Source organism: Ammodytes marinus (assembly GCF_949987685.1).
Source record: "Ammodytes marinus genome assembly, chromosome: 13".
Classification (NCBI taxonomy): domain Eukaryota; kingdom Metazoa; phylum Chordata; class Actinopteri; order Uranoscopiformes; family Ammodytidae; genus Ammodytes; species Ammodytes marinus.
The window spans coordinates 735,341-747,967 of record NC_137217.1 but is presented as its reverse complement, the minus strand read 5'-3'; the positions used below and the strand labels follow the sequence as shown (position 1 = coordinate 747,967).

The 12,627-nt window shown below is 41.1% G+C and overlaps 1 protein-coding gene across 2 annotated transcripts in view; it reads right to left on the bottom strand.

The window, feature by feature from the left end:
• Positions 1-12,627, bottom strand: part of taf2 (TAF2 RNA polymerase II, TATA box binding protein (TBP)-associated factor) — a 100,363-nt gene that overhangs the window by 7,712 nt on the left and 80,024 nt on the right. For both annotated transcript variants that reach the window (XM_080038774.1, XM_080038775.1), the window contains 2 exons: positions 10,750-10,859; positions 4,886-5,115 (listed from right to left, as the gene is read on the bottom strand). In XM_080038774.1, the coding sequence (XP_079894900.1) occupies positions 4,886-5,115; positions 10,750-10,859 (340 nt within the window). The remainder of the gene's footprint in view (positions 1-4,885; positions 5,116-10,749; positions 10,860-12,627) is intronic.

The following is a 12,627-nucleotide window of genomic DNA, read 5'->3' as shown; positions in this document are numbered from 1 at the left end:
ACATTTTACGGGCCAAAACACTAATCGATTAATAATCGATTAATCGAGAAAATAATCGACAGATTAATCGATTATCAAAATAATCGTTAGTTGCAGCCCTACTGGAGATATTGAGGAGGTGGAAGAAAGCAGACCAGGTGATGTTTTTTTATGTGAAGTGCAAAGGAATGGGTGCTATCAAGAATGATGCCAAGGCTCTTGACTCGGCTAGAGAAGGGAACAGGGAAACCATCAATGATAAGCTTTTGGGGTGGGGGTTATGAGCGAGGGGTGGTTTTGGAGCCAATGAGTATAGCCTCAGTCTTGCTGTCATTGAGCTTCAGGAAGTTCCCGCTCATCTAGCTCCTAATGTCCTGAAGGCAGGTGGTGAAAAAGGTGGGAGGAAAGGCAGTGGTGGATGAAGAAGACCAAACACTGACCCCTGGGGGACACTTTGTGAGACAACAGAGCAGTCTCTGACCAGTGCATGAACTGTTCTCTGTCAGTAAGATATGTGAACCAAGAGAGCGCTACGCCAGTAACCTCAATGTTAGCCAGACGTTCTAAGAGTAGTGGGACGGAGATTGTGTCAAAAGGCAACGCTGAGGTCGAGGAGAATGAGGATGGTGAGCAGTCCATAGTAAGCTGTTTAGAGGAGGTTGTTGGGGATTTTAAGTAGAGCGGTTTCAGTACTGTGAAGGGTTTTGAAGCCAGATTGGAAGGGTTTGTGGAGGTGGTTTGAGTCAATGTGGGACTGAAGTTAAACAGAAACAACCCTCTCCAGAGTTTTGGTTAAGAAGTGCAGGTTGGAGGTTCGCATTCGCATTTCGGGCACAATTTTATTTAGCTCAAAATCAAGTTTTATTCACATCCATTATGCAAGTACAATGAATGGAGTAAAATATTTTATATTTTGCTTCTAGGAGATGCATCGAGGTCAGGTGACTAAACACCTTATTTGTCAGCAAAGATGTGTTATTTAACAGAAATGTAGCACAAGGGAAAGTTAAAGCAGTGCGCTGTTGATTTGATTTTGTGTTTAGTTTTGGTACGATATTTCTATTTGTGGAAATGCGTTGTAATCAGGTTAATAATGAGGATACATTTTTTTATGCAAAGATATAGTGATATAATATAGTGATCTGAATATTTATCAAATTATCGTGATAATCATTTTAGCCTTAGTCGTGCAGCCCTACTCTGAGGTGGTGAGTGAGGAAAAGATAATTTTTTAACAAATTGACAAATACACTCAACAAAAATAAAAACGCAACACTTTTGTTTTTGCTCCCATTTTTCACGAGATGGACTTAAAGATCTAAAATTCATTCCAGATACACAATTGTACCATTTCTCTCAAACATTGTTCACAAATCTGTCTAAATGTGTGATAGTGAGCACTTCTGCTTTGCTGAGATAATCCATCCCACCTCACAGGTGTGCCACATCAAGATGCTGATCTGACATCATGATTAGTGCACAGGTGTGCCTTAGACTGTCCACAATAAAAGGCCACTCTGAAATGTGCATTTTTTTGCTTTATTGGGGGTCTGGGTACTCAGAACCAGTCAGTATCTGGTGTGACCACCATTTGCCTCATGCAGTGCAACACATCTTCTTCGCATAGAGTTTATCAGATTGTCAATTGTGGCCTGTGGAATGTTGGTCCACTCCTCTTCAATGGCTGTGCGAAGTTGCTGGAGACGGCTTATGGTGGAGAAATGAACATTCAATGCACGAGCAACAGATCTGGTTGACATTCCTGCTGTCAGCATGCCAATTGCACGCTCCCTCAATGCTTGTGGCATCTGTGGCATTTTGCTGTGAGACAAAACTGCACATTTCAGGGTGGCCTTTTATTGTGGACAGTCTAAGGCACACCTGTGCACTAATCATGATGTCAGATCAGCATCTTGATGTGGCACACCTGTGAGGTGGGATGGATTATCATTCAGTAGCCTACAGCCTGAATGTTACATACACCAACACAGAATGCTTTTGCTCATACTCCACTAATTTATCTTAACCACAGCAGTCTATGCCTCGTTTTTAATAACACAACGGATAGGAAGCTACTTGTGGGTTTTTTCTAACAGTGAAACTGAAAGAAATGTTTTTATTGGTATTTTTGCCTGACTGGTGTATAGTTATTTAGCTTTGGGACAAGCATTCAGCTTTTGCTCATAAAAACATAATTATATTACCCACACCAGTCTGGAAATGCCTCGTTTTTAACAGGACAAAGGATTGGAACTTAATAGTGTGGAAGTCAACTTTGAAGATATTTTTTTCACTGATTTGTGTGGTATTTTTAGCCGGTAGCTTCCGAGCTAGCTTCGAGACAAGCATTCAGCTTTTGCTCATAAAAACATAATTCTATTACCCACACCAGTCTGGAAATGCCTCGTTTTTAACAGGACAAAGGATTGGAACTTAATAGTGTGGAAGTCAACTTTGAAGATATTTTTTTCACTGATTTTAGTGGTATTTTTAGTTTATTTTTAGCGTTAGCGCCCATGTAGCTTCGGCTGTAGCACCAAGTTTTGCTCATAACACGCTGTTTATATTCCCCACAGCAGTCTGAAAATGACTCGTTTTTAACATGACAAAGGATGGGAAGATATTCCTGTAGAAATCAAACTTTGAAGCTACTGTTTTCACTGGTTTTAATCATGTCAGGTCATGTCAAACTGTTCTCAAAGTATGGCTTAGCTCCGGCCGGGTAAACACTGTGTTCGCAGTCACGCAGTGTCTCTCTAGTATCGCGAGAGCACGGCAGAGACGGTGGGAAATCCCCATGGACATATAAAGAAAGCCCGGCAGAGAGTTGGGAGGGGCCAGCCAGATCGCACAAATATAGGTCATCCTGAGACCAGAGGACAATCAGGGTATAGAGGCTTGCTACAATAAATGATCTGAACGGGTTTTTCAGCAAATATCTAAAAAAATAAGTATTAGGGACTACTTAGACCATATAAAATTGACAGCAAAGTGCACAATATGTGAGCTTTAATTCAGCCTTATTATGATTATGTGTGGCTCATGGTACAGTGGCGTCACGGTGCATTTGAAACATAGGCTTCAGACCTTGCAAAATAAGTTGGTTAGGCTTAATTTTGACCTCCCCATGGGAACTCATCTCGAATCTTCCATTTTTTTTTTAGAGGTTGGGTTGGTTGAAAGTAGATGATTGTGTATCTCAGATACAACTGTGTATGGTTCATAGGATTGTAAATGGGGATGTTCCCAAATATTTTAGAAACTATTTTAATCGAGTAAGTGAAGCTCACAGCTCTACTGATTTTGTACCCCCCAGAGTAAAGACTAACATGGGAAAGGATTCCTTTTTCTATGCTGGAGCTAAAATTTGGAATAGGTTACCGGGAACACTCAAGGTAGTCAGGAATTTAGGGAGTTTTAAAAAGGCTCTGAAAAAATGGCTTAGAGGCCATAATTAGGCTTGTCTAATTGTGGTCATTGTTATGTGTGTGTTTTTTATGCATTGTGTACTTTTTGTGTATGTTTGTGTATAGGAACCACAATGGAAATAAGCCTTTGGGCTTTTTTGTGTTTTTATCCCTGGCTTTTTATGTATTTTAATTGTAACAGAGTGCTGTTCCTGTTTTTATATATGATATGGTAAAATAAAAGCAATCAATCAAATCAAATGTTTTCGAGAAGGGTGCTTGGTAGGTTAACAGTCATTCAAGTGGTGTTGATTGTACTGTATGTTGGATGTTAGCCGTTAACATGTTGCTACCAAGTTTGGGTGGATTTATTCGCTCTGAAGAGGGAGGAGCAACTCCAAAATAGATAAAACAAATATTATGAGCTCTTAAGGCAGAGTGTAGGCTGAGGATTCTGCTGAATTGCACTGAGCACGGGTCAGTGCGGGAATGGGACCGGAGATAAAGACAGTCTTTTCACAGTTGGTTAAAAAACTAAAAAGCTCACTAAAGTCCATTTTGGTTATATCCTCAGAAAAAGGGGACAGTGGCTCCGGGGAAGCAGTGAGTGGCTGCATAGAAGAAGCGGGTTTTTCTGATTATGGATTCCACAGTTATCAAAGTGGTTGGAGAATAGAAGGGGCATGGAGGTGAGAGCTGTGGATTTTCATGGGTGGTACAGTTTGTGTCCATACTGTGTGTCCAAGTGAAGGGAACGACGTGAGGCTTAGGCTAGGGATACGGCGGCTCAGTACAAGGACAAGGAAAGGCGGCTAGGCTGTTGGAGCACAGCCTATTTTTCAGGATCATTCCACTGAAAGCCGAGATAATTTTCTGGGACGATGGAGTGACGTGGCACTTGGACACTGCAGGATCAGGAGACATCGCTTTGAGAGGAGGGTCCAGATCAGGTCTGATCGGAGCCTAAGGAGCATCGGCTGAGGGGACCGCGGTGTCATCGACAGAGCCGCGTATCAGCGGTAGAGGTTAAGGCCAGGATGTGTGGTAGTCCTTTCTGAATCCCTTTTGTGACCAGAGATCACCACTTCAGCCCAGGACGAGTGATGATTAGGTGTCAAGCAACTTAGCAAATTAGGTTTTTGCTAACCTCCTAGGTATCAGAACTGGTAAAAGACACAGACTACACTGGTAGAGAAATATAAAATAACATCAGCACTTAAGTCCTCCAACTAGGACAGAATCCATGACAAAGAGTAAGCACTGGTATAACTCCTTTCTGTGCCAGTAGAGGAGACTCTTACAGCTAGTGGACTAGGCACATTTCTAATTTCAAATTCACATTTTATTTAGGATTATTATTATTTGCCACTGAAACAATACAATTTCCATTTGGGGATGAATAAAGTATTTATCCAACCATCCCTCTATCCGGGTTATTAAGGAAATTTTGAATTAATACTAAACTGTCTGTCCTGACAATTGACCCCAACGCCACTCACAGCTGTGTAGCTCATGCCGACACCATGGATCCCTATACTGGCAGGCGTATCCATGAGGGTGCCCACCCCCAGCTCTGGCTTAATGGTGGGGTTTAGGACAGCTTTCTTCTCCTTCAGATTGAGCACAAGGCCCAGTTCGGGCAGGGGCAGGCAGGAGGGCCGAGTCAAACCGAACAAGGTGTAGTATAGGTTCACTGCATCACAGCGCAGCCGCCAGTCATGGGAGGTACCTGAAAGAAGGAAGAGAATAAGGGTACAAGTGATTACATCAGAACAGGTTAGAAAGGATCTGCTCACTGTGACACCCATCAAGTAGAGACAGAGCTCAGAGAGAAAGAATTATTCCCCCCAAATAGCACACACCCTGAATTTAAACATAGTTACTGGCAAAACACAATCATGATGATAGCAGACACACCCACACACACACACAATTCAACACACGCACATTAGGCCTTGAACATATTTACACTTTTTTTTGTATTATATTATTTAAATTTGAACATAGTGGGAGAAATACAAAGTTAGAGTAAGAGTAGCAGAATTGGATCCCAAAATGGCAGCAGCTGGCAGGTGAAAATAAAGATAATGTATGCTCCCAGGAAGGTGCTTTCCTGCTCATAGAACAACGTGTGAAACCTCCTGACACTTTGTGTGGTGATTGATTTAACTGTCCATATCAGACAGTCACAGTGACTTTCCGGTGTGCGGCAGTGAATCGGCAGGATCTCTCTTAAAGAGGACCTATGATACTTTTTGACTTTTATTACCTATAAACGTTGTTATAATGATTTATAGTCATGTTTAACCATACTAGCGTATCAAATAATGACGTACATGCATTAAGATGTATTTCCTGCTGACTGTCTGTGCAGAGCACTAAACACTAGGGCAGCCGGTCGAGAAGTCACGTGTGCAAAGCGGTTCAGAATTTCCGGACATTCTTTTCGTCACACAAGCGGATGTTTCCATCAGGTTTCCATGTATAGTAATGCTGCAACATGCCCCCACCTTCCTGCTCAAGTCTGCCTCGCGCCCATGCTCGCGCTACTGAAAGTGTTCCGGAAGGAAGGTAACCAATCACAACGGAGTGGGGTTTGCAGGAGGGGGGGGGAGGGAGCGGAGAAGCACAAAGCGTATGTTATGCTAAATGCACTTTTTAAATGTGTTCTAACTAGAGGTGGGCATAGATTAATTTTTTTAATCTAGATTAATCTAGATTAATTTTGGAATTAATCTAGATTAATCTAGATTAAAATGGCTCATTTGAATTCAATCATAATATGTGTGTGCTCCCTAAATAATGACTCAAAGTAAGTCTTTGAGAACGTGTTTCTCAAGCCAGGTGGCGCATCAGACCAGGGGCTCATCTCCTGTGCAGGTGCACACCTAATGCATCAAGTTAACTTGCGTGCAGAAAGAGGATGTCACGGAACTCATGTCCGTTAGCTTTTCAATATATGACTGTCAAAATAAAAGTCCCGCAAAACAATCGTTATTTTGGGGATTAACTTCTCCGCGTGAGAAATTTGAGTTGTAGGCTAGCGTGTGAGAGTGTGAGCTGGTTGATATGAGTGTGTCTCACGGCCAAAAGGGTGAGACTTGGCAGCTCTGTCAGTTGTCAAACAAAGCGGACGGACGTGGTCTCTATAGCAACGAGATCAGCTGAGCTATCACTGATAAAAAAAAATATTGTTTCCATAATGATTTCCATAGCCTTAAGCCATAGGCTAGCCTACATGTTGTGTAATTCAGTGATTTTCAACCTTTAATGAGTCGAGGCTATGCATTGGCTTTGGCGATTTCCCTTGCCTCTTTTTTTTCTCTCCACACAAAGCTCTCCCATTGCACACACGCATGCCCCGGCCGCTTACGAGAGCACAGACTGTTAGAACTCCTACAGTAAACCAATTCCGCATTGCACAAGGTGCAAACAACCTTGGTCTTGTCGAGGTTTCCATTGGGAAGCCTCTTAAAAATACATTTTCCCTGAAGCAAACCCGGCGGCTTCCTAGCTGCATCCATGTCAGCACGTTACGTTTGATGTGGTAGGCTACACAGGTGCGAAGTCGGACTCGTTCTGACTCGTGCACTACAGTGCAATTCGGCCAGGTATACATCCGTGCTAAAATAAGAGGAACAAGAGATTAACGGCGATATTTTTTTTATCGCCGATAAGAGTCTGGCGTTAACGCAGCACGTTAACGCCGTTATCGGCCCACCACTAGTTCTAACGTATCCATGGGTCCACGGTGTGCCTAGAGACTGCCAAAATATAAAAAAAAAATAACAATCTCTCCTTTTCTCACTCTCCCCCTTCTGAAACCCCCACCCCTCCCCCCCAATATACTCCAGTCAGAATTCTCCTCGTTTCTGACCTCAAAAACTGGAAAGCCAGAAGCTTCCACTGTGCAGCCCACACCCCTATTTCTTATTGGTCCACGGCCCTGACAGACAGAGGGCGAGGCGTATCTGGCTTCGCTTCCAGACAGGGGGCGGGGGGAGCTCAAAGATTGTATATTTACGAGGGGAGCTGCAGCTCTTTTTAAAAAAATAGGCCATTGTGAGATTAGCTGAACATCAGCATAGTACAATAAATTATCTCAAAGTTTTTTTCAGCAAACAATTAAAGAAAAACGTATTAGGGACCACTAAGACCATATAATATGGTGTATAATAGTACCGAAAAGTGTATAATATGGGAGCTTTAAAGGTGAATTAAGTGATTTATTTATGTTAATATAAGTGTTAAATCACTCTTTATACATACAATGATCACTTACATAGTGTGCGCGTTTCATAAAGCCGATCTCTCAGTCACCCGCTCTACATGTAATCGTCAAATAAACTTTTCGGGGATCCCAAAACTGATATCCAATCACAAGAGAGAACGCTACAAACCCTCACCCGCCTCACTGCCGGTGCACGCGCAGAGCGACAGATGGAGAGACGCCAAGATCATTTATCGGCTTGTGGCATGTGCCACGGCGACTATTAACGGTATATGCCAGTCCCAGCAAGGTATTGCCGTAAATGTAAAGCTAAATATATTTGGTCTTTATTGACACTATATCACAACATACCGCCGTAAATACATATATTTATTCGTGTCTCTGGTCCTTTCCGTTGTAAGGATATGTGCGATTTGTTTGTTGTTGCTTTTGAAATGACAGATGCTTTATAAAACAGTCGGACTTGCTCCGATGACGGTAGTTAGCCTAGCCACCTGAGCAGGTCTGACTAATCGATAACAGAGATTTTGAGCTAAATAATTCCTTCCTACATTGTGAAATGTATAATGTTGAAAGCAATCACATCGCTACACATCACGTAACATTAATCAGGCATATGTTTGGAAAAATACAGCATTTGCATGAATCACACAAGTGACCCATTTGGCCATCAAAAAAGTCTCACTTAAAAAGTGAGCTGTTTGCATCCCTGAAAATGTTCAGAGTCACAGTGCATGTATTAACCCATTGATGACTATGGCAATCAAGGATGCATGTCCTTAATGCCAGAGGGTTTTCTGAAAAAAAATGTACGAATTGTCAACGTCTACCAAAACCTTAAAATCTAAGCCTGTGTAGCACATAGAAACATGAAATAAAATACATTTAAAAAGGTAAGGTTCACAGGTTTTATTTAAACATGCTCCCTTAGCGCTTGCAAACCAACACATTTTTCTAAAAATCGTCCAAATTAGATGGGGGAGAAAATAAATAAATAATATAAAATATTTTAAAATAATGTGCTAAATGAGGTTATAATCCTGCTTCCTTTTAGCATGGATAGTAGTGACTGAGTGTGCAGTGGAGGGATAAAGATAGACAGATAGAGGAAGGAGGAGATATCTTTATTTTATAATTTAGTTCAGTTATCACTGGCACCATAAATCCGACTTCCCAGTACAACTGGAACACACTGACTCCCGACAGGAGGCGATCAGCTGGTCCAAACAGCTGTATACCACGGAGATGAAAGCGAAACTGAAACTTAACTATCGCCTGGCTGGGCTGAATTTGAGTTGGAGCAGCAAAATATAGCCTAAATTCTTAAATATTGTTAATAAATAGATGCAATGTGTTGTGTGATTTTCGTCAGTAGCCTATAGTAGACCTAGATTCTGCGCTCCGAACGCCACTAACTGTTTTGTAATACACTATCGCCGACACAGCCGGCTTATTTTTTTAATGTTTTTTAATCAACGTGATTTTAGTCAAACCACACAACATTGGGGTGGTCACCAATTTGAACCAATGACGGTGCATTCTATGCTGCGCGCGCCATGAAAATTAGATGAAGCAACAATGCTGCGCTACGCAGCAGCCGGCAGGAGATACAATGTTGCGTCGCGCAACAGCCGGCATCAATGGGTTACAGGGGTTTCCGTCTACTGAATAACGCAGCACAGAAACCATTCAAACTGTCTTAAAACACTCCCCTCCTGACCCGTTTCCAGCGGGTAGATTAGAGGAATCGCTCAATGAAGGAGAATGAAATGAGCTCTCAGACAAAAGACAGCTGATAAAATTGCCCTTCGCCCCCTATTGCCTATCATTCATGATATATGGTAGTTTGGCTCACAGGATGTAGAAAGTAAAGATTGTGCTGCGACGGCTCAGAATGGGACAACAGAAAGTGCTTGCATGTGTTTGTTCAGCTGTATTGCCAATAGTATCTAGTTCATAGACTTTATTTAATAGAAATGTTGATACACACATGCTTCAAACTTGGCTTTGTTGTTTAACCAAAAGTAATAGGATCAGTAGTTGTTGTTCATGTTCTCAACCTGTCTTATTTGCAGGGGATTTATCATTATGTATTTGTTCTTCCCTTCTTCTTACGTCTTGCAATTTTCTCTCATCAGTTCTTGTTTTACCCACACATTTACTTTCTAACAGATACTCTCCCATATGGCTTTTCTTTGAGTAATATCAAGATGTATTTGGTGTAGCTCAATGTGAGTGTTTTCCTCTTCCACTAATACCTTTAAGTCCTTAAATTTCTCTTTGCGCTTGTAGTCACTCTGGTGTCCATCCAAATGCTCTATGGCAGAAACCAGTAACACATGCAAAAATCTTCATATAAATCTACTGCCTCCAACATGTTTGTACCCGCTGTCATTTGCACTGTTACTCTTTGTTGTTCGACTGCAAAATGCCCACAGACCAAACCTAGCTTGGTGCTACCAGACCATCATACTTAATTTCATTTGTACAGAAGGTCTGGAACTGCTCTATTTGGCAAACGTTCACTCACTTGGAGGTGGGTGTCTGTTGAAGTTTAAAACTATTGGATCTGCCCAGTGCCACTCTGGATCAGCCAACCAATCGCATAACGTTTGGTCATGACGTATGTCAAGAACCGGCTTCTGACGGTGCGTTCCAGTTGTACTGGGAACTCGGAAATTTCCGACTTCACTACATGTTGTAGTCTATGGATCTACCGGTACCTGGCAACGGTAACTTGCTAGAGCCTAACTTTTAGTTATTTGGATGAGAACGGTTGTAGGCGTCCATACTTTCCCGAGCAGATGCAATGGAACACAGACAGGTCGGAACTCGGAACTACCAAGTCGGACATTTCCGAGTATAAAGGAACGCAGCATTCAAATGAAACTGGAGCGCGACTTCCACGTCATCGTTCTCAGCCACTCGCTCTGTTCGCTGATTGGACACTCAGAAATCTGTTCGAGAAGGAAAACACTAAAACACTCCAGCCCCAGACTGACTACTGAAGGGATAATTAAATTTGGGCGGAAGTAAGTAGGCGGGCGGAGCCAGGCTAGACCAAACCCACAATCTGTTAGAACGCTAATGCAATTTAGCATTCATGTGTGCATGTGTTTGTGTGCATCTCACCTGAGTTCATCAGCTTCCAGAGCTGGTCCACCAGAGCCTCATTACACAGAGCAGAGTCTGTTGTCTTTGTGAAAGGTGGATTCTTACAGAGCATTCCCAGGATCTTATGTCTGATTGGACAACAACGTTAATACAGAAAAGCAAACAAACAAGACTTAAATCCATGCTGGCAGTATGTCATTCAGTTAAAAACGGTTGTTTATGGGTGGGTGGCTCAGCTCAGGAGATAGAGAGTAGAGCTGCAACGATTAATCGACAAATCGATTATTATTCGATTATTAAAATAATCGCCAACTATTTTGATAATCGATTAATCGTTTTGAGTAATTTTTTAATAAATAATGTCCAAATTCTCTGATTTCAGCTTCTCAAATGTGAATATTTTCTGGTTTCTTTAATCCTATTATGACAGTAAACTGAAATATCTGTGTGTTTTGAACATAACAATACATTTGAGGACGTCAACATGGGCTATGGAAAATTGATCAACATTTTTCACCATTTTACGGACCAAAAACACTAATCGATTAATCGAGAAAATAATCGACAGATTAATCGATTATCAAAATAATCGTTAGTTGCAGCCCTAATAGAGAGGTCGTCACCGATTGCATGGTAAACGAGAAGCCCGACTATAAAGTGTGTTCGAGAAAAGCGCTCTTTGAATGCACATTTTACATTAACTACAGCCTTCTTTGAACAGTAGGTGAGGATGGTAATTTAAATGTACCCAAGCATGATCATTTATACAGATACACAACAGTGGTTGCATATTATTCTCATGGCAGAGGCAGCAGGCACTGCGCTAGTTGCCCTTTCTTTTTTTTTGGAACAAAGTTCTAGATACCAAAATCTACAGATAATGGTAGACTACAAAAAACATGAACCGTTCTCAATTTGAGAGGGACAAATCAAGGATTTCTCTTCCAAGATTACAACCTTTTTACAATGAAAATCGTTCTTTCTGCTCCCATGCACAGTATTTTCTTGTTGATATAAGGAAGAGAATCGAAATACCTAGTTGATTTGTAAAGAGAAGGCTGGCTTGACAGCAGTCGTTCCACGGCTCGATGCTCTGACCCATATTCAAGCCGTGGCTATCGCCGTCTGGCATTAACCGCGCCCTACCTTAAGGGTAGTGTGTAGGGCTGCAAAATTCTGGGAATTTTCAAATTTGGAAACTTTCCATGGGAATTAACTGGAATTTTGGGAATAAACCTGAATTACTAAATTTAAGGTTGGCCAAATGCACTAAATCCTTCTAACTATGTTATTTGAGTCCTGGCAAACGTTCTAGACAGTAAAAAGCTGTTTTTATAATATTTATGAACATTTAATTTCAATCAGAAGCTCAATGAAACACCCAACTTCATATCAAATATTTTACTATATTAGACCAGGTTTACAGATTAAACCTGCTTAGCTTAAACAATGATTTTAAATATAGTTGGGGAAAATACATTTTAGCATAATCTTGACTAAAACAACCAGATTTCATGCAAGTACACTTGGCAATTTGCAGATAGCAAATATGTATATATTGAATGGGTGGGGTCTGACATCTGAGTAATATTTTACTCAACATTCATCTTTTTGTGGTTCAGGGAAAATATTGATTGTTCATAAAATAATCAAAACTTGATAAAGTTCTACTTACAATTAAATCTGTTCAAATGTAATGTTTTTTAATTGTATTATTTTGCATGGATGTCTGCCTATGACAAAACATAATGTTTATATGATTAGATTTATGTTTTGATATGAAACAGATCATTTAAATTACCGCCATTTAGTTAATTCCCAATTTTGAATATTCCCAAAATTCCCAAGAGAAAGTTACCATGGAAAATTTCTGGAAATTTCCCGGAAACTTTCCAT